The sequence below is a fragment of the Euprymna scolopes genome, chromosome 7, assembly GCF_053919585.1.
Source record: "Euprymna scolopes isolate OS-2025 chromosome 7, ASM5391958v1, whole genome shotgun sequence".
Classification (NCBI taxonomy): domain Eukaryota; kingdom Metazoa; phylum Mollusca; class Cephalopoda; order Sepiida; family Sepiolidae; genus Euprymna; species Euprymna scolopes.
In genome coordinates, this window is record NC_136488.1 from 126,920,060 (window position 1) to 126,944,811 (window position 24,752).

Sequence of the window (24,752 nt, forward strand, 5' to 3'; positions counted from 1 at the left end):
TCTCTCTTTGTCATTCCCTTGCTATCTCGGTCTGTCTTCTTCGCTTTCTCTCTCACATATAAGTACTCATCTAGCTAGCTATCTCTCTCTCTCTCTCTCTCACTCTCTCACTCTCTCACTCACACACACACACACACACACACACACACACACACACACACACACACACACACTTTTTTCAAAAGTATCTCTGCCAGTCATGATGCTTAAATCTTAGTTCTGAGTTCCATGACTTTAAAATTTTTGTCGTTTTGTCATTAATTAGTTCTATAAGGCAGACGAAAGCTTATTATATCTGTTTTCCTGTCACATTGATAATATTCATCTATCCAATACCAAGAAATAACAAAACTGTACACACTACAACATGCATTTCATGTGTTAAATGTTTACAATAATGTTGATCAGTATTTATTTCAATAGCTTATAACTTGAAAACCAAGTCTTTCCAGACCTATGTTTTGATTTTATTTAATATTCTGTTTAATCTTTTCAGTTTGTGAAGTTTACCAACATCGAAGAAGACACTCCATCATATCATCGGCGTTACGACTTCTTTGTATCGCGATTCAGTGCAATGTGTCATAGTGATTTTGAATCGGCTGATGATCGTCTAAGGTAATAATCGTTTTTATATTATGATTGCAAACGTTTTTATTTAGTAAGCTTTTTTGTAATCTGCTAATTAAGTGACTATTAGGAAATATTACAACTCGAAAAATGTTAGGAACCTGTGACTTCTGGAAAACCTACAACAGTGTAGTAAATAATGAGCAATCAACAATTCCCCCACTATTCAGCAATCATGAGGTTGTTTGCTCAGCAACCGGGAAGGCTAAAATGCTTGCCAGTCAGTTTGCCTCCAACTCTACACTGGACCCGGCTAACCACCCCCTCCCAGACTTTCCTTTGCGGACAGACACCACACAAGACAATCTGAAAATCACCCCTTCTCAGGTGCATGCTATCATAAAAAATCTTGACACTTCAAAAGCATGTAGACCTGATCTCGTCCCGGCTGTGCTATTAAAAAAGTGCTCCACCGAAGTAGCTCCAGTTCTCTCCAAACTTTACAACAAATGTCTTAATGACTCTTTCTTTCCGAACTGCTGCAAAACTGCTTCTGTGGTACTAGTTTTCAAGAATTCTGGTGAAAGAACTGACCCAGTAAATTATCGCCCCATTAGCCTCCTCCCACTTTTTGACAAAATATTTGAGTCGATAATTAACCAAGCTCTAGTCCATCACCTCTAAACTTCTGACCGACCAACAATATGAATTTAGGCAAGCCCGTTCCACAGCAGACATCCTAACTGTAATCTCTGAATGTATATACCATTAACTGGACAAAGTAGGGGATAGTAGAGCGATAGCTCTATCCTTGGACCTCTATTGTTCCTAATATTTGTAAATGACCTCCCTGACAAAATTGTCTGTGAGATGGGTATATATGCTGATGACACCACGTTCTATAACAGACACGACAGGAAAACAAATGAACACATATCTAAAAAAAAAAAAAAAATGGCAGAAACACTAGAAGATGACCTCCAATCTGTCGTGGAATGGTTACAAAAATGAATGGTCACATTCAATGCTGCCAAGACTAAACTTGTTTCCTTCAATAATTAAAAAAAACCTTCTCTACTAGCAATGGCCAAAGACTTTTTATTTGAAAGTACATCTTTTAAACTCCTCGGCCTAACGTTCACAGGAAATATGAGTTGGAACAATTACATTGAGAGTATTGGCAAAACCGCTGCAAAGAAGGTGGGCTCTCTCTACCGTGCTAGAAAGCTACTAACGCCCGAAAGTATCCTGTACCTCTATAAGGTCACCATTCGCCCATGAATGGAGCATTGTCATATTTGGGCTGGTGCATCTGCTACTAGTGTCTCGCTCCTAGACAAGGTTCAGAAGAGTCGCCAACCTGATAGGTCCTGAACTATCATCTAAGCTTCAGCCTCTGTCCCATCGACGAAATGAAAAAATTAATTGATTTTTCAGAAAAACAATATAAAATTATAACTTAGGAGTTCATTTGAAGACTTTATTTGGCATTAAAAAATTCTTAGTTGATATGCCGTTAACCAAACCAAACCTCTATTGATAAGCATGGGGTTATTCACTGGCAACATGAATTGGAACAAATACATTAAGGTTATTGCCAAGGCTGCTAGACTTTAAAATTCCCTCCTGGGTTTCTGCTTCCCTGACGGTACTGACATGCAGAAGTTCAAGTGTAATGTGAACAGTTATCTCCCTGCTTAACTCCCTACAGAGTATTCCTATATATTTGGCCCCTATTAGTAGCCCCTTATGTCAAAGTGGCCCTGCGCCTTGTTTGGGGTGAAATAAAAAAAAAAATAAAAAATTCTACACAGGTTTGCGTTTTGATTCAGCAGAACTTTGATGAATATGTATTAAATTAGTCTTTTATTTACAACTAGCGGGGGTACCTGGCATTGCCCGGGTGTTTGGAGGTGTAAAAGAAAAAAAAAGTTAGTAGGGAGGGAGGCTCGAACTCGTGATGAACCCGTGAAAAAGTGACATTTTACCGCTACGCTATAAAGCAATAGGAAGTGAAAAGCGTTCAAATTTAGCAATGTCAATCAAAATTGAATACGCAGGTGCAGAAATAATGTCAATCAAAATTGAATACGCAGGTGCAGAAATAAACATTGGTTGAAGGCCAGTTCAGCTTTCAACTGTATCGTTTGTTTCCCCGCGATGTTGGGAAAACAAGCTCACCTTAAAAGAAGGAGCTTTCAAATGAATAGCAATTGTCTGATATGAAGGGTATTCCTCACATTGATAAAAGCTGATTGCCTTCAAGATATGCCGGCCACGAAGGCCAGCGAGCTGATTTGATTCAATTCAGTTTCGCTTTATTTATATGAAAAAGACAAAGAAACCCTGGAAACCAGGGTTTTTTTTTGTTTCTTTAAAAAACTTACTCAAAATAAATGTAGAGACAATGACCGTTCACAAATCGTAGATATTATAATCTAGGGAGTATATAAAAAGTTCTAAAATATTTAAAAAAAAAAAAAAAAAAAAAAAAGCCCTTGCTGGACATACAAAAACGTGTGCGACCGTTTTGCCTTTTTATATATATAGACTAGCAAGGGTGGGGGTCAGTCTACAATCAAACCAAGCTGTAATTTTCATTTCACATTTTGGTAATTTATAGAAAAAGTAAAGGATTGTCATTAGTGTTATTTGACGTATTTCAATATTGAGGAAATTTATTGTGGATGAACAAATTTTACTACTGAAGAATGAAACGGCAAAAAGGTTAATTTATACTAGCAAGACCTGTGGAAATTCCATGAAGTGAGAAATATATTTAATCAACAAATATGTTTGAGAAGTTTTTGGATTATTTCATGCTAAATCCTCATTTTTATAGAGGTTTCTAAGCTTCAAGTTCTATATATCTTCAAATATTTATTCATGCTGTTTGGGTTTTTTTTTTTTTTTTTTTTTTTTTTTTTATAGAGGAAAATTGTATTTGTCTTGAGTTTTGCAAAAGGGAAAGAAAAGAAATGTTTAGTGCATTTCATGTCAGAAAGCTGGTATCTTCAGACAGCCTAACCAGGTAGCACTGAGAAAAGAATAATTTAAAGCAATAATTTATACTAGCAAGACCTGTGGAAATGCCACGAAATGAGAAATATATTAAATCAACAAATGTTTTGATAAAGCTGATATTTTTCTGGATAGCACAGAAAGTTAGTTATTTTGAGCAGAAAAACTAATAACATGTAGCAAATATGAGTTTATTAACATTTCTATGAAGATAGTCCATTGTATTTTAAATATAGAACTGGCCTAAATGAGATAAATTAATAAGTACATATAAATATTCACAAAGTAATATTGTGTTATATAGTTAAATATAAAATTACATTATAAGAGATAATCTTACTCCTTCTTTCCGGCACCTCTTAGCAGACAATGTTCTTTTTTTTTCCTTTTTCTGCCTTGTTTCTTTCGAATGTTCCCTTTTTTATGTAATGTTTCGCTGACTTTCTTCGGTGGAGAACTGTTACACCACAAAATCACTGAGTACTTTTCTCACACTGTTACAGCAATAATCGTATATTACTGTGATGATATTCGAAAACAAAGCTGCATCAAAGGGAGGTCACTCTCATATTATCTGGGTTGCCAGATTAATCTTTTTGAAGCCAAATTTTATGAATTTGGTCTTTTTTGAAGTTTGAACTTCAAAAATTGTATTCGGCCTTTTTGAAAGTAACGTATGGACTAAGGAAGGAATTGTGTAGTATTTAATTGTTACCTCCCCTTAGAAAACTCTCTAATCAACAGAGTTTAAGATATACTTCTGTTAGGGCAGGTTTACAGAAAATAAAAATGGAAGTCATATTACGACTTGTTTACTATATCTTGTTTTTTTTTTTTCCTTAACAATGAAAGAAACTACGGTCATTGTACTTTATTCTGTGACATCACAAGTTACATGACTTTAACGGAAGTGTATTACCTTCAGCTCCTGTGTCAACTTTAGCTTTCAGAAAGTGGGTACTGGGAGGTTAGGAAATTTGATTATAAGATTTGTGAAAATTTCTGTCCGACAGTCACTTTGTTTTTGGATAGAGTCAAAAGACATTTGTTGAAACCCTTTGAGAGGCATTTACAGAGTGCACACAGTCGCTGTGCTTCTGGTGTTTGTACTAGTTCCTTTGTATTTCTCGGCATCTTAGTTTAATATTTGCTTTCTTCCATGTTGTGAATTTTGGCATATGCCTTGCTGCTTTCTCATTTTTGTTAGTGCAGACTTTGGCCTAATGATTTTTCTGTCTACAAACTGAATATATGATACCCCATGCTGGACGTTTTCCACTTGAATGGGAGCCTCTGCATCGTTTATAATGCTTGTATTTCACTGCATCTATCTGTTGCTCTTTTCGTTCGTCTAATTCAGCTAGTTGTCTCATGGGCTATGGAAGTTTCATGTGACCTGCCACAGTTTATAGCTTTCGGCAGTGTCAAATCTTCACCCTCTGTTAGAAGTTGTTTTTGAAGTTCTGAATGCTTCGTTCCAGATATGACCTGCTCTATAAGTTGTTTCTGTTTCCTGGATATCTCAGAATTTGCACTTCAATGTCTGTAATTTACATCTGGCTAGAAAGTCATCGAAATTCTCTGATTCCCTTTGTTTATATTGACACAGATAAAACCGAACAATGTGGAAATTCAATTGTGGTTGCAATCTTTCTTTTAATTTTTGCTAAATGATTTATGGGCTACTTTTATCAGCTTCATTTTCGAATGCCTAGGTGTTGCACCTTTTAAGGCCTTAAAACAAAACTTATGAAGAATTCTTGGTAAAATTATTTATGATAGAACATGGGAGTACATAACAATTAAATGACTTTGATGTAAGTGTGACACAGAAAATAACACACATGCTATCATATTAATATATAGACTAGTGGAGTGGTGCCCCCACTCCCCCAAGAAAACGGAATGAGTGGCATCAGCCAGAACCGAAAGAAAAAAAAAAAAAAACAATGCGTGCAGGGCATGAACTCTCATAACTTGAGTTAGCAAGCAAATGCATTATCGATGGGCCTTGTGGGGGAGTTGTGTAGCTAGATGTTTGTTCACATTACATTTAAACTTTTGCATGTCAGTACAGTCAAAAGCAGGAAATGGGGAAGGAATTCCAAACTAGCAATTTGAGAGAAGAAACTGTTAAAGTAGACGGCTTCCTGACATATAAGAACTGTAACATTGAAGCGGTGGGATTTTTTTTTTTTTTTTTGGCTTAATGAATTAGTTGGGAGTATGTAAGTTGAGGAGGCACAAGTGTTATGAGTTCATCAGAGCACATTCCACTAAAGTACTTATAAAACAGGCACAGGTATGCAACATAGGCATCATCACTACCAACAATCTCAAAATATTTAGTTTTTAGAATAATGAACACATGTATTTAATTATTAATTAATTAGCTGATAGTCCAGGTTTTTACACTAAGACGGAGACGGATGTGGCAGCGATATTCCATGAATAGGCGAATGGTGGATACTCTCTGTTGTAAATAATTTTCTAGCGTTTCTCTCCATGCAACACATATCTTCAACAACAGAGGATAAACAGTAAACCACTAAAAAAAAAAAAAAAGGATTATGTTCTAAGCTAGAATAAACAGATGAACTGTAGCTGACTATGAGTGGGCCACTACCCAGGGTTCAAATAATGACTTTTCAAAATCAAATACCTACTTAAATTGTGGACTGGGAAAGGATACTGCTGACTGTATTTACCCCCCCCCCCTCTCCATGCATACAGACCTCAACCATCACTCCCAACAGATGTTCTCACCTTAGACTTGGGTTTTGTTCTGAAAATATGGGAAACCTGGAAAGGGACAGCACACCGATCCAATGTAACGTAAGCCATGAATTTCCAACAATTTGAAAACTCAATTCATGATGTCTACATAACAATAACAAGAGATTATTTGCTCTCCTCTATTTACAAGGTCAAGATTAAAAACAAATTTAGAATCAAGTTTAAGTGGAACCAGCTGACATCAGCATTGCATCTCTTGAACTTGCGATGGTCTAAAAAAAAAAAAAAAATTTTTTTTCAACAAAATATGATGTTTAAACTTGGACTCAACTTTTTTTTTTTATTTTTTTATTTTTCGAACAAACGATTATTCTTGTACATTCTATTTCTAGTTGTCTAACCACCTGCTAACTAATATTGTCCTCTATAATAAGACTTAGCAGTTTTGTTGTCATGGTAACCCCTATTGCTGCCTTATCCATGGTCACCTAACATTGGTTTCCGTGGAACAAGCTAATTTGCCAAGATTTATTTTTATTATCTAATCAATAACTGTGCGAACGTCCTCATCACATATCAGTGTTTTGGAGTCTTTTAAGATTTTTTTCCCCCTTCCGTCATGTGGAGTCAAATCCTTTCGCCTTACGATGTTTCTTCTAAAATATCCGAAAATACTTTGTAAGTACAAAAGCATTTGTTCTATTTTTCTTTGAGTTCTTGTCATAATTTAAAATAACTCTTATCGATAATCTATATTTTCCTAACGTTTCTTGTTGTGCACAGAATATGCGTTTCACTTAATGGATACAGTTGCAGTCTATTGAATTGTTTATGTGCAGTTCAGATCCTGTTGGATCTACTGTGATCATTTGTCGTAGTCAGTAAGGATCTGAGAATTTTAAATCTAACCCTTTATTTAACAGAGCAAGTGAAACAGTGATTTTTTTTTTCCCCAAATGACGACTGGAAATAATAAAACGATTATCTTTTAGTGATTGTATGTTTTTTTTTTTTTTTTTTTTTTTTTTTAAATAAAACTAGCAAAGTCAAATTAAACAAAATGTTTAATAGGACAATATACTTTGTATTTTTTTTTTTTTTTAAATGAAGACTGTTTTAAAAAACATTTGAAGAAATTTTAATGTTTAATTTTTAACATAAAATTTGTTGCATATTTAGAATTACACTATTTAAAAAAAAAAATTTTTTTTTTATAATGTATGTACTCGTTATTGAATGAAGATGACATATTCCAAAAATCACACGGGTTTAGCTAGTAACTTTTCTACTTGGTTAGTAAACGAAAATATTTAGTTGTTAAAGGTCAACCAAAGATAAATTTGTCCGTATTTAATCTTCTGGGTTAGACTGTTCTCATTTTGGATTCCGTGACTTGTGTATTTATTTCTTTTCTTAAGGTTTTCTGTCTGCAGTTGTGGATAAAACAAACAGTAAAAATTGACACAAAATATCTAATAAGCATGGATTAAAAAAAAAAAAAAAATGGGGTGGGAATCTTCCTAAGTGGATTAAATAAAACATTTTGTTCAAATTTCCCATAAGGTTACAGAGTACACACTACATCACAAGAAATCCTACCTTGGATGGGTGGGAGCTTGGAGGTGATCGCTTCCACTTTAGTAGAAACCAAAAGTACTATTAAATAACTTCTTAGAACTTATAAATGACTATTTTATAAACCCATTGTACAGCGTGGAACGATAAAATTGTCGCCCAAAAGAAAACAATGCTATAACTTTATTTTAAAACTTTTATTGAAAAATAATAATTTCAAGTAACTTGATTATGTAGTAGAGCTGACATCTATTCAATGTAGCCTCCTTTAACCTCAATCACCGCCTCAATATGGGTTTGGAACTGGGAGCATGCCTTTTCCACAAGTGCAGACAGGAGCTCAGCAAATACTCGGCAGATGGCAACAATCAGGCTAGCTTTGGTGTTATGGGAGATTAAGTTGGTGATATTCTTGATGTATGACCAAGTGAAGTAGTCCAGTGGGTTCAGGTCGGGGAAGGAGAGGGCCAATGAGAGAAAGGTACAAAGTCATAACACTCCTTCTGAAGCCAAGTCTGAGTCTCTTTGGACTTGTGGGGCATGGCCAAGTCCTGCTGCCACACTAAAGGTTTGCCAGCGGCCACCAGGTTGCACTAGGGGATCACAACACTCTTCAGCATATCCAGATAAACTTTGGTGTTGACTTTCACTTGAAACCGCACCAAAGACCATAACTTTGTTTTCATCAACCCAGGCACGTCCTTGTTATTTGTGGCAATCCAGCAATTCATTTTGAAGGTGCTGGTAATGGTCCTGTTGTCATAACTTGGATTAGTAGAGAGCATGAGTTGTACAGCGGCGCATCTCTAATCTCGCTTCTTGAACATTGTGTCACTTTCAGACATGATAGAAGGCTCCCATCGCTTTTGGGATTTGTACACAACTGGCCAACTAGTAGATGGTCTCCAACAGAAAAGAAAACTGATTTCCATCAAACAGAAATGGAATCATGTCATCTTTGCTAGGACGACAATTTTATCGTTCCACCCTGTATATGGCTGATGTGCCATAAAACGCTCCCAATCATCTCGGAAAAAATCCTCAAATGGATTATTTTTTTTCATAATGAAAGCTTTCTACTCTTTGTACTGCCTTTTTTTTTCCTCTGCCATCTCTTGTCTTCCCTGGATTATCATAACTAAAACTGAGAATCTTTGATTTGGTGTACATTGTTTAAATTTCATTAAAACCTGATGCAAAAGAAGTATAGGGGTTTTCCTTTATAAGAGGAAGAAAAAATGAATGTTTTTAGACTCGTTTCTATTTCATCTTATTACAAACTGTTTGCATTTTTCTTTACTTTACTCATACCTTTTCTCTTGAATTAATTTTTTTGTTAAAAAATATTTATAGTTTGAAAAAAAAAAAAGAATTTTGATCAAATAGGTTTCAGGCACCCCAAAATAAAGCAAATATGAAAGGATAGATTCTGGTTTACACCAACTGCTTTCACTTTTGCTTACTCACGCACACGCATTGAACTTGTAAGGAGATAGATAATATTCAAAACTTAAAAAATTTTTTTTTTTTTTTTTTTTTTTTTAACTATTCTGCATTATTTCATTATTCATAATTATTTTAAGAAAAAGAGGTATACTTATAACACTGCAAATATTTTTCGTAAGCAAAAAAAAAAAAAAAAAAAAACAAGAAAAAAAAAAACAACCAAAATAACATTTAACAAATTTTATTTATAAAAAGTATAAACAAACGAAATCATACAATTTTTTTTTTATTGGAAAAAAATGGGGTGGGAGATGAATTAAAAAAAAAAAAAACTTTGCAGAGATTGTCTCTATTTAGCTGCCTCCTTCATGAGGGTTGAGTTTTGTATTTTGTGAATATATGTCCTGTCTTTGTTTGATCAGTGAAAAAAATCTTTCTAAACTGAAACAATTGAGATATATATTTTTTTTCATTTTAGTATACCCCTGCCTCTTTCTTAAAATTAACTCGAAAAAAAAAAAAAAAGCAATACAGAATAGTTTTAATTAAAAGAAACTATATTTTGCATATTTTCTGTCGGCTTACAAACGTGTATGCATGAATAACTGGAATTGAATGCGAGCAATGTCAGCCTGAATCTATCCTTTTTGTATTTGCTTTGTTTTAAGATACCCAGACGCCATTAGATACAAATATTTAAATAAAGGAATACGCTTAAAAATCTGTTTAGCAATAAGATCGTTAGGACATCTTGCAAAATATTGAAATTTAAATCCCATAAATATGTACAACTTTTTTTCTTTTAATGATAAAAAAATAGTATATTTTTTTTAAATAGCTTTTTTTAAATCGGATTTTTATGAAGTTTAATTGAATTATGTATCATTAGTTCATTACATCGAATAAAATTGTTTAAAACTCTAACATATTAAAACAAAAAATAAATTTAACAAGTTAGATTTGCATATGAATTTCCAGATGAACAAATAATCGTTTGACAATGTTATTATCTATTATTAACTAGTCTGAGTGCCCGGCGTACCCGGTATTTGAAAATTGAATTGAAAAAATTCCGAAAATCACAGAGTTTTGTAAAGAAATATCTCCACTTTAATAATCTGTGGGTGTCATATTACTACGCTCATAAATCAAAGAGCGCCACTAATAAAAGTGAATGTACCTACACATCGAGATTTACAACTTAATGTCAAGTGACCAAAGTACTGATGTATCACCGAAAAAATCAACAAGACCAAACGAAAACGTAAACAAACAACTTGTTTCACTATATACATATATCAAAGTTCTAAAGTGAGTTATAGAAAGTTATTGTTGAAAATAATATTTTTAGTGCGACAAGTGCGTCAATAAAAGAAATGAAAATTTACAATTTAAAAAATGTCAGTTGTTTATTTTCTATATCTTCTTCCAAACTTTCATATGTTCTTTGCTTTATTTTATTTCGGTTGGATAAACTTCATTGTTAAATTATCTTTTAAAAGTTAAACGGGGTACATTTTAAAGCAAAAAACATTTTTAGTTGCGTGTGAGTGATGGAAATTTTTTTTTTTTTTTCATTTTAAAAAATGTGCCTCATATTTTTATTTACTTATTTCTCTTATGTTCTGTCGAGCGTTTTTGATATATCTAACATTTTATTAAATTATTTTTTTATTAGACTGTACAGTTACATTACTTAAAAAAAAAAATATATATATATATATATATAGCTAAGTTTTAAGTTATGTGCAACAAGTCGTGTAAATGAAAAAATTAATTTCACGTAAAAATGTGCATTTTTTTGTTTATGTTCTATCGGGCATTTTTGATAAATTTGAATATTTTGTTAAATTATTTTTGAATTACACTGTACATTACTTTAAAAATAATAACTGAAAATATAATTAAGTTATGTGCACATGGTGCGTAAATGAAAAAATTAATTTCACTGTAAAAATTTTTTGTTGTTGTTTATGTTTATTTATAATTCCCGAGACAGTATAGTTCATTGCTGAAAATGGAGATTCCATTTTTTTTTGCGCACCTGTCATTAAAATTCGAAGGAGAATCAGTATTTTAAACTATAACCGAAGTTAGAAATAAATAACAAAAAATTAAACTAGATATTAATTACTTCCGGAAAGAACTCTGAAAGAAAGTAAATAAAGAAAGTGAAAGAGAACATATATCCGTAATTGTTTAATTGAAAATGTTTCAATTTAATAAATGAAAACGGGAAAGTTTTTCATGAAACGTATATACATTTTTATTATTAAAAACAGAAAATGAAAAGATGATTAAAAACAGAAAATGAAGACATGTTCATAATTGTCTAAACTGGGCGAACGCCATTTGAAAATCAAAACAGTTACCGTATAAAAATTTATCAAAATATAATTGTAAAAACATTTATTGAAAAGTTTGCGTAAGAAAATATAATTTTAATAAAACAATTTTGATTTTTCTGAACAAATAAATAATTTTAATGAGATTTTTTTGAATTAAAGTAACTTTAAAGGGCCAACAACAAATTAATTTAAATGAAACCGAAAAATCATTATCTAGTCTAATTTTTTTGTTATTTATTTCATGCTTCGGTCATAGTTTAAAATACTGATTTCTCCCTCAGATTTTAATGGCAGGTGCACGAAAAAAAATGGCGTCTCCATTTTCGGCAATAAACTATAGAAGTACCCCCGAGACCTATGTTCTATCAGGTGTTTTTGATAAACTTGAACGGAGATATCTCAAGGTTGTGTTAGGTGTCAAAATCAACACCAGTGGAAATAAAGTTCAACTGAAAGCTGCTTTCTCTGACTACGTGAAGAAATCCAGTTAATTCATTTCCACTTCCAAAATAACAAAAAAGTCCCTTGGTGAATTTGCTGAATATTCAGATAACTCCTGCAGTTGTGATGAAGAACCATCTCAGGATATCTTCCGTTATGAGCATCAAGGACAATGGGTTGCTGTCTACTATGACACCAACTTTTACATTGGCCAAGTCATTGAGATTATATCGGCATCCAGTGCTGTAATAAAATTTTTATCGCAAACCCAAAGTAGAAAAGATATTTTTCGATGGCCTTTGTCAGATGACATTACACAGGTAGTCAGCATTTGTTTACAGATGGGGTTTTGAGATAATGCCAGTTTCAAGTGATGGTAGGATTTGGAATGTTCTTGATATATCTACCAAAGCAGAAGCTTATGAAAGAATTCTGAGAGAAAATCAATAAGGAAAGGAATTGTAGTAAGACCTCTGCCTATAAAATATCTTGTTTACTTGTCTTTTTAGTTGAAAGTTTTTCAATGCTTGAAAAAATGACTTGTGACTTTTTGTATAACAAATTTCTAAATCTTATTGTTGTCGGTTCTTTTTTTGGCGAGTTTAAATTCCCCAAAGTAAAAATATTTCTGTGTCAAAAAGCCTTATTAGAAACAAGGCAAACATTTTTTTAATTCCTCACCCAAAAATTAGTAAAGTTGCAAAGTTTTAAGCTTCTACCTCCAATGGTTACATTTTTTACAGCAATTTCAGTAACGTATACTTTTGACTCATTTTTTTTAACCCTTTTTTTTTGCCCTTTTTACGAAATTGTTTGTTCGACTGCTTTTACATGGTCCACAATTAAGTGGTTTTATCAATTTATAATTAAAAGAAAAAATTATTTTGATCTCTGTGTTATGAACCATACTAAGAAGATTCAATGCATTAGCTATTAATTGATATGAACAGTCAAAGTTGCACTTCCGTGTCATATTTGCATTTTTTTCCTGTTGGTAGTGGGATTTTGCTTAGTGTTTAGGTTGGTTTCATCTAATAATTATTGCTTTCATTAATATTAATTTTCGTTTACCACAAGATGACATTACATTTAAAGGATTTTTCATTTGTTAGTAGCTTACATTTTTAGTTATATTCAAGAAATTTGGCTTCTGGACCATGATAGCAAATTTTCAACTTTCTGACAAACTTTGAGCGATCATAACTTGATAGCTAATCGAGCTACCAAAATAAATTTGGTACTTTTGTTTATGGTTTACAAAAATTTATATGGTCACATTAATTTTTTTTTAGATATAATGAAAATAAAATTTTGGTTTGGGGTACCTATTTCTATTAATGTGTGACTATACAATCTTTTAATGCTCAATTTAGGGAATGGGTAATATGTTTTGTTGTCATGAGACTATTCTCCCAGACATTACCTCCTTGTGAAGGAGTAACAAAATTGTCACAATTGCTTGTTCATTAATAAAGCTTAATCATTAAACCATATTAGCTAACAAAAATATGTGACTGGAAGGAACATATTGCTAGTATTATAAACATCCCTTGTGTGTTCACTGCATTAGTCATGAGTGTTCCATTTGTTGCTGTCTGATCCAGTCAGCCCCTCAACAAAGGAAGTCTCCCTCCTAAACAAAAACAAACCCAGTTTATAAACAAATAATGTTTATTTCTTTGGAGATTATAAGTTGTAGTCGTTTTCCTAAAGTTGAATGGCAGACTTGTAGATCTTTGCCTGACCAGATTGAAATGCAGAAGTTCCAATATATAGTCCTTTGGTTGAGAGCCCCAAAGGAACCCAACAGACACCTCTGTCTAACGTTCAACTCTAACCTTGATTCTTATTCCTCCTGAAGGCTGACAACTATCCCCATTTCTCATTTCCTGGAATCATTTCATCCCTACCTGATTCCGGCCTATTGTTAATAGTTGCTGTTCAGCCGTCCAGCGGCTGCTCACTTGAGACATCTCCAGAAGATAATATCTAAATGGTTTCCATTCATGGCGACTTATTTGCAGACAATATTGGACATGACTTTTCTCACAAAGGCTGATCCCGGTGTGATTTTTCCCATTCAATGAGGTATTTATTTTTTCAAACAAAGAAAATATCTCTTGGGTGGTTAGATTCTGGCCAGAGATATTTTCAGTTTTCTCCCCTCCCCCCCTTCACTTGGTCAAGCATATATCGCTACAGAGTTTAATACTTGCATTCATCATTATCTGTACTGTAAACTTGCTATGCAGTGCACGTTTATAGTATAGATTATGGAGACTTCTAAAATATTGATAATTATTCTATTTTCATATTAATATTGTTATCTACATTCACTCTGATATAGAAATCTTAGATGGTGATCAAAACATGATTTACATGTAGTAATTCAAAATGCACCCAATATGACTATCACAAGAAAGAATTGATCTTAGGCAGAGTTTGGATGTGGGGTTTAAGTTTATGTTATGGCTTAAAGCAAATTCATTGCATTAAAAGTTAGAAAATCATTAAAAAAAAAAAAAATGGGAGTCAAGTGTTTGACTGACAGTCCTGTTTTTCAAATGTGTAATTCTCCAGGGATTGTGTTTATTATAAATAAACAAAAAACATTGAATTCATTCTTTAAAAATTACCTGCCCACTTTAAAATCAGAAATACTATAAATAATAAGATGGTACAAAGAAGTTATATCTGGAAGAAGATTTCTTGGATCAGGTGAACCTTTTTTTATTTTAAGGTCCATGTTATTCTTGTCAAAGTTGTGGTAGTCCTCATTTCGTGTGTGTGTGTGTGTGTGTGTGTGTGTGTGTGTGTGTGTGTGTGTGTGTGTGTGTGTGTGTGTGTGTTTTTTTTTTTTCTTCAAAGCTGGTTTTCTGCCATTAACATGCATTAGCTTTTTTTTTTTTATTATTCTATTTTGCTTTCTCATACTTTTTTCTTTAATTAAAAAAAAAAAAATTTTAATTTTTTTTTTAAATTTATGGGCATCAATCAGGCTCGAGATTTCATTGCTGCTTGTAGCATTTTCATGTTTCAGACATTTTCTTATTTATGATCAGTTATCCAACGAAGGCTTTGAAGTCTAGTTTACCAAGCTATTAAAACTATAGAAAGGATAGATGAATTCATACCTTTGTCAAGGGTAAAAGTGAATCTGTTGCTGCAATGGCCTTGGTAGAATTTACCAACCTCTTGGTCACCATCGCACCATCATCCCTTTCATTGGAAAGTTAATTTATTGCTTGTAATTCATTTCCTTATCAGAATGGTTGAAGCAAATCAGGTCAAATCAATAGTAATTCGAATAGCCCTAAATAAAGATCAATAATCACAAAGCGTAATCAAAGTGAGAATTCTGATCAGTCATTGAGATTTTATAAGAACAGTACAACGCATCGTATTGATCAAGAGGTTTCAAACCCATTACGTGATGAGATTGAGTGCTACAGGCCAGAGGCAAGATCACTTGGAGGGGGTAGAGCACTATCAGTTTCAATGTTGGAGGGCATAAAATGAAAATGAAATGACGATGAAAGAAGCAAATTTATTTTACATCATTTTAACTACAACCTCATAACAATGTTAGTTGCCAAATTTATCTTTTTTTTACCTTTATATAAATAAACTTCCACCTTGAGACTACTTTCCATCTGACTACAACAAGGCCGTTTTCAAGTCCAATGTAAACAAGTTTTTGTTGAGCTGTCGTCTGAAATCTGATTTTGCTCGGTTTCAATCCTTGTTACCAATCCTCACGGTTTATCTCTCCCTGCCAATCTCGTTAACCCTGATTCTTGAGTGGCCTCTTGGTATTGATAAATGGTGATTCATCAGTACATTTAAGAAAAAATTTCTGTTTAATTCATCTCAATCTCTTCTCCAAAATAAGTCAATCATTTTTTTATTTAAAAAATTTATTTTATTTTATATATTTCACTTTTTTCACTTTTTTTTATTTTAATTTATATAAAAATTGGATATTTACCTTGACAATCAGTGACTTTGTTTCTGGCTGTTCATTCCTCCCAAGCTTTACCTTCTCTTGAAAAAAGGGGGTTTGTTTATTGTTAATCACTGGAGTCACTTCTGAGTGGGCTGTTTAGGCATTTTGTAGGACAGAGCATGCTAATTTTAGTGCATTGTTTTTTTTTTTTTTTTTTTTTTTTTTTTTTTTTCAAAATCACACTTGACGCTGTCTAACCTTTTGGAGAGGAGATAAATAAATTAAAAAAAAAAAAAAAAAATCTACAAAAATTGGATGCTTTTGCTTTTTCCGAGTTCTAAAATTTATTCCTTTTTACCTTTATGAAAATAAAATCTTTCGTTTTATTTTTCAAACCATAAGAAATTCTCAGTTGAATTTTTTTCTTAACATAAAATTAAAAATATAATGCCTGATCATTTTTAATTAAAAATTTCTTTCTTTTTCTTTATTTTTTTTTTTTTTTTTTGCTTTTACAATCCATAAAATACTAAAACTCTACTAAACCTGCTGGCTTGTTTGCATATTGAAATTTTAGATGAGGAAAGGTAAAGGAGATGAGATATGGTGGGAATAGAAGTAGTAGTAGTATTAGTAGTAGTAGTAGTGTCAGCAACAGAATAAAAGGATAACATAAATACATAATCTAAATAAGGAAGGAACAGAAAAAAAAACTATCAAAGAAATTATTTTTGCTTTCATTACTGGATGTCATCGATTAAACCATCTAGTAAACATATAAAACCTTTAATATTTCATGTAATTACTTTATAGTAATATCTGTTTGTGATGAACTTGTCAGGAAAACCTTTCATATTCAGATCTCAGCTGTATTTCAGATTGTTTCAAAAGATATCTGAAGGTCATTGGCTTTGTTTGTCCAGCTTGGAGACTAACTGTATTATGCATCAGTCTTTCTCTGGTTCAAAGAGATATTTATCAAATAGACCAATAAGAGGTAAAGAATGAAAGTCTGAATCCAGTAGTAGTAGTAGTAGTAATAATAATAATAAATGAAAAACCTATGCTCATTACCATAGTCTCCCAAAATAAAGATTACCAATGAAGAAAAAAAAAAAAAAAATGTAAAAAAAAAGAACAAAAAAAAAAAGACAAGCAAAATAAAACAAAACCCCAAACAAACCAAAAGCGGTTTATTAATCTTCATGAAGAATCGGCAGTAATAAAAAGGGATACCTTCACGGACAATGTAATTGATAAAGACAATTTAGCTTCTATGGAATTGTAGTAGTATTATTGAGAAAGGTATAAACTGTAACCCTCATGGTCTATCAATGAAATAGCAACTTGCATTCAATAAAATGTTTACAAATTGTATTGAAAGGAATTTTGTCACCATTAAATGAATAAAAAAGGATAGATAGACCTTAAAACAGACAAAGCACACAACAAAATTTTTGTTGTCCATTAATTAATACTTTCTCGTATCATGACTGCTGGCATCTTTCTAAAAAAAAAAAAAATTAAGTCATGCTTTAACAGAGCAACTCTTCTACTTTTTGTTAATTATCATTTTGTACTTATATAACTCTGTGGGTCTTGCTTGCTGTTTGTATGCAATTCCTTCAGCTATGTACAAGGAAAACAGAGCTATTAAGCCTAACATAGTGATATAGGTCAGGAAGGAGAAAGAAGCAACCTTAGTAGAAGTTAGTGTCTTCAATGATACTGGGTTAAACAGAGCTAAAAGAGAAAAGATAGCAAAATATCAAGGTGTTATTTACGACATGAAAAGAAACTGGAATCTTGGAAGATCTCCATAATACCAGTAATTATATGGGGAAAAGAATTTAAAAACTACCTGGTAAATATACCCGGTGAACCAAATGCAAGACAGATATAAACAACTGCACTTAAAGGGACGGTTAGAACTTTTGAAAATATCTCTTGATTAAAATGTATGCGGTAGTGGGTGAATGTTTAGTATTCAACAGGATGCTCCATCCCCAGCTATAAAAAAAAAAAAAAATTGGGTGATATCCTTCATTAAAATAAAGGGAAGAGATTGTTTCTTAGATAATGATGTAATTAATGGGTGATTTATAAGAAAACTGTTGGAAGAAGAAAGAGTAAAGAGCATACAATAAAGAAAGATTATTATCAAGAAAGAAAAATATAATTATGTGAAAATGGATGGGCCGTCATGTTGGAAGATGTAGTTCAGGTTAGGGAATAGGCAGACTCAACCTGACCAAGATGAATGTTGTTCCTATTTACTTTGACTCCCCACGAGGGCAGAGTTAGACACCAGGGTCGTTTTTTTAACATGGAGAAAAGGAACAAAAATAAAAAATTGTCTCTGTCATGAAGGATTTCTCTTCCACTAACCAATGGAAGTGTAGCATCAGAACAGATACTACACTTTGATATTGGGCTGAAGGTTGTTGCAACAATAGAAACTGCAGGAGTGAAAGTTTTTACCTCAGACACCAAGAACAGCAGGGCTCAACAATTGCATATGAAGTCTGGGAAGGTTTGGCTCAAACACACAAAGAAATGGTGCATAATCGATGTTGTTACTTCACTTGCAGTTCTGTGCCTGAAATGTTTTTGTTTGACTTACTGTAAAGATGACCAGAGGATAATGGAACCTGAGGCAGAACCCTTCTGGATTTTCACCAGAATCTTGTTAGTCAGGTTCAGGCCCTGATACTTTTTGGCACCACACATACCTGATATGGAGTAACTTGCCAGTGATTCATAATTTTTAGTTTTTTTAATACTATTTTTCCATTTTTCAAAAGTTATTACTGCCTCACTCCCTCACTCTCTATCTTTTTCTTTTTGCTAACCTTAAAATATGATTTCCCATTGGGATTCTATGATAATCCTATAGAAATTAGGTTATTGATGAAGAATGTGTTATTTTGCAGGATCCGAACAGCTGGTCTGCGAGGCATCCAAGGTGTGGTGCGTAAAACAGTTAGTGATGAACTGCAGGTCAACATCTGGGAAAGTGTACACATGGATAAAATTGTGCCGTCTTTACTTTACAATATGCATGATCCGAGGTAAGTTCATTTGTTTGATCACTTTTATTTATAAACATGATTTACACAATTTATTAACCTTGTTGTTGTTAATTTGATATATGAAGTTCACAAATTAAAAAAAACAAAAAAAAAACAAAGAAAAAAAAAACTTTGGGTGTTTTTTTTTTTTTTTTTTATTAAAGTGAAATTCAAATATTGTTTTTTTATTTCAAGTAAAACTAACATCTACTTCATTGTCATGTTGCAGTCATGAACATATCCAAGAATTATGAAAAACAATATGGTAGAAAATTTTTTAGTAATGAAAAGTTTTCGAAGAATATTAGCGAAAATTTTCTAAATTGGTTTAATATTTCAGAAAATACTTGCCTACTTTGTTGCAATTTGAACTTTCCGGTTTTCTGTTTTAGCAAGACTCAATTTTTGATAATTGTCTTCAAAAACCATTTTCTTTTATCGTTTTTCATAATCTTTGAATATGTTCATTACTGTGACGACATGAGAAGTAGATACCATTGGTTTTTACATGAAATTCAATCTTTCAATCTTTCAAATTTGCTCTAATAAAGACACACTAAACTTTGTTTTCAAATTGGATGTAAAGTAAAAAAAAAAAAAAAAAAAAAAAAAAAAATTTCATTCTGTTTATGTATAACACACCTGCCGTTTACCATCAAAGATTTTTCAAGGACTTTTCTATATATATAGTCCCAATAAAATGTATACACTCTTTAAATTATCTCAACTTGCTACATAAATATGCCATCCAACATTTCCAAGAGATGTTTAGGAATAAAGAATGGTACTTCCAGTAGGATGGACCACATGGTGACTATCATCATGACGTAACAGCCTATCTTTATGGTCACCTGCTAAACAGATGGGTAAGACGAAGAGTAAGTATCAAGGACTATCCACAATTGCGGATTTAACCCCCATGGAATTTTGTGAGGGGTGAGGAGGCATTTTAAACACAATGTTTATACCAAAAAACCAGCTACCATGACTGAGTTGAAAGCAGCCATTAAAGGTGGATGTGTCAGCAGTATAATTGAATTGATAGGGAACGTTTTGGATTTGATCGGTGAGCGTTGTTCCTAGACCACAATGGCCATTAACTTGAACACTTTTGAGAATTAGCTGGTTTCTACATTTTGTTTACAGTATTATAATGCATGAAACTTTTCTTTATCATAATAAGTGTTGATTTTATAGACGTTTAAAGGATATATACATTTTATTGGGGCACCCTGTATATAGATATATTTTCATATTTTATGCACATATTTTGTTCTGCATTTTGGGGTCATCCCTAGGAGTAAACAATACTTTTCAAATAGAAAAACATAATTCATGGTTTATATAATAGCTGAAGAGCAAAATAGGAGTAAAGATGAATATATTTTGGAAATTACATTTTGCAGTCACTTTATTTCATTTCTTTTTCCTTTTTTTTTTTTTTTTTTTCCGTCTGGTTTCACCATATTGTCTTTACTTATAACCAAAATGGATTTTAGTTTGGACATCTGTAATTATGATACAAAAACATAAAGCATTCCTTTTTTTATGTGCATTATAGTATAGTGCATAAAACTCAATATTTAATTTTGTTTTGCCAACTACCTGCGGTGAACATTGTGTCATGTTCTTAAATAAAATTGTATTTCTGATCGATTTTATCATTCACATATGTGATATTTTAATTTTGCTTAGTGATATTTCAGAGAAAGGAGCCCCCTCCCTACTCTTGCCCTAACGAAGAAGTTATCTACTAAAACTACCACTCATCAAGAATCTGGAACAAATTTAATAAGACTTATTTATCAATTCATCTGTTTTGATTGGTGACCAATCACTGCGTTTGTTCCAAATTACAGAATTGGTAGTCGGAGGGATTTTTTTCTTTATTAATTTTGAAGTAATGCCAGTAAATTTATCTTGTTAAAAATTACTTGTTTTAAACTTTCCTACATGGTCAAATGAATTATTAAACCTGGAGATTTTCATGCTCATGTAAAGTAATTTCAGATGGAAATAATTTCATTTGTATATATACAAACATATTGCATTGAGGTGGATTGAAATGTAAGCTGAAATTAATTTCATTTCAATTAACAACTCTACAGGCAAAGAAATTCTTTATAATTACATGTTTTAGATGTGGGTTGTTCCAAAAGTAAATTCTATTTTTTTTTAATTTTTTTTTAACTCAAAAAATTGAAAAGCTACTAAGATGGGAATGGGTACCAATAAATGAGTGACCTTTTGTTCTCCAGAACTTATTTTTCTACATAGTCATCACAATTGTCAATGCATTCTTGCCAGGAATTCAATGATGCATCTCTGCTTTTGATGCACATGTATGACAGGGATTGCTTTCTTATTCTCACACTGTTAATATCTGCAACAGAGAAATGAAGCTTTCAGGTCATGAATGCATAAATTCAGTCACCATAACAATGCAGTTTGCAATTCCTTCTGGTCTATTCGAGTGGAATAAAAAAAAAATAGGTGGGAATACTTTTGGAACACCTTGTATGATTTCAAGTTGTCTACGTCCTTTTTTTTTTTTTTTGCAATCTAAATAATTTGTAACAAATATTATTTAATTGGAATTCATTATTGAGATGAGTATTATTTATTAATTTTATTTTAATTTTAGTTTTATTTTACCCTCATCCTTTACTTTCACGAGATTGTCTGAAGCTATTAGTTTTAATCCTAACCCAAGCCGGCCAGATGCTTACTTGGACAAAACGTGGCGAGACAACAACAACTATGGAAGGCAGTAATTGCTGAGAATGCAGTTACGAGATTCAGAGTTCTATTCCGTCGCGGTAACTACCTGATAAAGGCCAGAGGAATAGTTGGCCGAAACGCCATGAAACAACTAAAGGATGAGGATTATAGTCCGCAATAAATAAATGAAAAGATCAACATTTATCAAATAAAAACAAAAACACTGAGAATGTTAGTTTCTTTGACAAGCCATCTATTTTTTCCCCTTCCATTTGAAAAAAATGAATTAAATGGATTTTTGTGACCTTTTGAAATTTTAAAATAACTTGGAAGTCTTTAAACTGATGAACATAAAGTTTTTGTCTTAACAAATCCTCAATGAAAGATTAAGCTTTGGAAACTTACTGTAACAAATATTATAGGTTCATAATTTGTTCAATCAATATTATTGTAATAATCGATTTTAACTCTTAAAATCTTATTGAAAAAAATCAAATAATCCTATTAAAACATCCCAAAAATACATTACAAAAGGCTAAACAACAATGACATTAACAAAAACAAAAAAAAATTCCCAAGCAACGTTGGATAAGTAGAACTAATCTATTAGGATTGTTGCCTCAAGTCGATGATGGACATACCATCTTTTATTTATATACGTCCTGTAAAACATGGTACTGACTATTCACATCTGCTTATATCCTTTTATAAATTAACATTTATACTGTGTTTGTGATTAAAATGCCAGAATGCGTTTGAGAGTTGGAGCAGTGGAATATTCGTTCAGAACAATCGGGTGTCTATAATGGACCGATGCCAGTGAGGAAAGTTAGCTGAAAGGCCAAGTTTGAGAGTAACATCATCCTCATCTTTTAAACAGCAGGATATTAAAATCCATTTTAGTTTGTTTTGAAGTATTCATTATTAATACCAAAATATTAGGCTTGGTGTGTAAAGTTGGTTATGATAATTCTCCACTAATCGGGTATCATGGCTTCTTTTTACATTCAGTAATACCTGGTGTGATATTTGATCCGAGTAGGTATTTGGCTTCCACTGAAAAAGTAAGTTTTTAGGGAATATTTAATTTACATGTGTGTCTCTAGTCACATGCACGTCTCGATCAGGGCGGATGATATACAGCATCTAGTATGGTCACTCATCTGGTACTGACCAGGTTCAGCATTGCTTAACTTCGGTGCACTAATAAGGGGTGTCAATATAATTATATGCATCATACAGAAATGGATTAATTTTTATTGACACTATGTATCTGTTTTGATACTAAGTTGGATTTAAGGTGAAATTTCTTGCACACTAAATCTAGATTTCATTAACTTTTTTTTTTTTTTTTTTTTTTTTTCAATATCTTTATTTGGATTTTATTACTATTTACATTTACTGTGGAGAACCAAGATGGCATCCATATGAAAATGTTCTCAATGTCCAATCAAAAGTTATTGCTTGATTTCAGCAATACTGATCTTGGTCATTGCTTCTACCAAACAAAACGACAACTCCACTTTAAAACGAGTAACAAAGGTTTACTTTTTTTTGGAAGTTACAATCACACTAATTTTCTTGTACGGAACTTGAAAATGAGAATTCTTAGCCCAAGGAAATCAAAACACAGGTCCAACAAAACACAAACTGATCATCTGTTTTCGAGTATACCGAAAACCAACTGACTCACTAAAGTATATATAGTTTTGGGAACACCTTGGAGTGGGGGGGGGGAATCACATGAGATAATTCAGTGCCAATCTATGAACGTATAAAACTACTGTCTAAGGGATCCCAAATTTATTTTTGGAAAAACTCAAGTGGTTAATAATCACCCTAGGGAATTTTGTATCTGTAGAACCATTACTTTTTTTTTTTTTTTTTTTTTTTTTTTAATGGACAAATCAAATTCTGGGTAGTCCACCTCAAATCAGAAATATTTCCTATATCTTGAGTGATGTCTCTTAATTAAATATTTTCCCCCTTGCAGTAAGTCTGTTATCCACACGTATTGCAACATGCTACCTAGTGCATATTTATGCACATATACACCTGAAAATTTCTCTCATAGCTTTATTTTTGTAGAGGTGTGTGTGTATATATGAATGAGAACTTGAATTGTTTGACCAGTGGTACAGTTACCATATAATCAACCACACTGATGACTGTTAGTGAATATGAAACCTATCTGTGGGTAATAAATGCTTATTTCTAAAAAAAAAAAAAAAAAAAAAAAAAAAATCACCTACAGACACTGGTTTGCTATATCTCAGCTAACTAGTTTGTCAAGTGTTTTGAGCTGAGATCGAAGCCCGATGATCTAGTAGATAGTTGGTACTCACTTACCATGAATAAGCAAAATGTCAACGTTTATATAAACCCTGTCAATTGCAAAGAGTACTCCATATATTTACATGAAGAGCTTTGCATTTTCATTGGTGGCATTTGATGATTTCATTTCACTTACCACAGTGTTGAGCACTTGAACAGGAGCATATGTATTCATACCTCACTAAAAAGACTGTTTCGCTTGGTGTGTATGTATGTGCGCATGTGTATGTATACACACACACTCACACGAAAAAAAAACCCAACTCTTTAATTGATTGCGCAGCATGTTCAAAGAAATAGAATATCCACAGAAAGTATTTTTATTAATATCCTTAGGAATAAATTGCATTTAATCTTTGAGAGATTTTAATTTTCCTTTTTATTTGTTTCATTTAAAACAAAACTTTTTTTTCCCAATTTTTAATTTATTCTGCACTTTAGATAGCATTTCCTGTGTATGGGTATTTATTATTGATTATTGTTGAACTACGACGGTTTATAAAACACATTTGTGATGTAATGCTGCTTGTAAGCATTGCATTT

The 24,752-nt window shown here is 32.4% G+C and overlaps 1 protein-coding gene across 8 annotated transcripts in view; it reads left to right on the forward strand.

Annotated features, from left to right (window-relative positions):
• Positions 1 to 24,752, forward strand: part of LOC145279936 (protein EFR3 homolog A-like) — a 271,461-nt gene that overhangs the window by 129,696 nt on the left and 117,013 nt on the right. For all 8 annotated transcript variants that reach the window (XM_080131520.1, XM_080131519.1, XM_080131515.1 and 5 more), the window contains 2 exons: positions 497 to 618; positions 19,017 to 19,154. In XM_080131520.1, the coding sequence (XP_079987646.1) occupies positions 497 to 618; positions 19,017 to 19,154 (260 nt within the window). The remainder of the gene's footprint in view (positions 1 to 496; positions 619 to 19,016; positions 19,155 to 24,752) is intronic.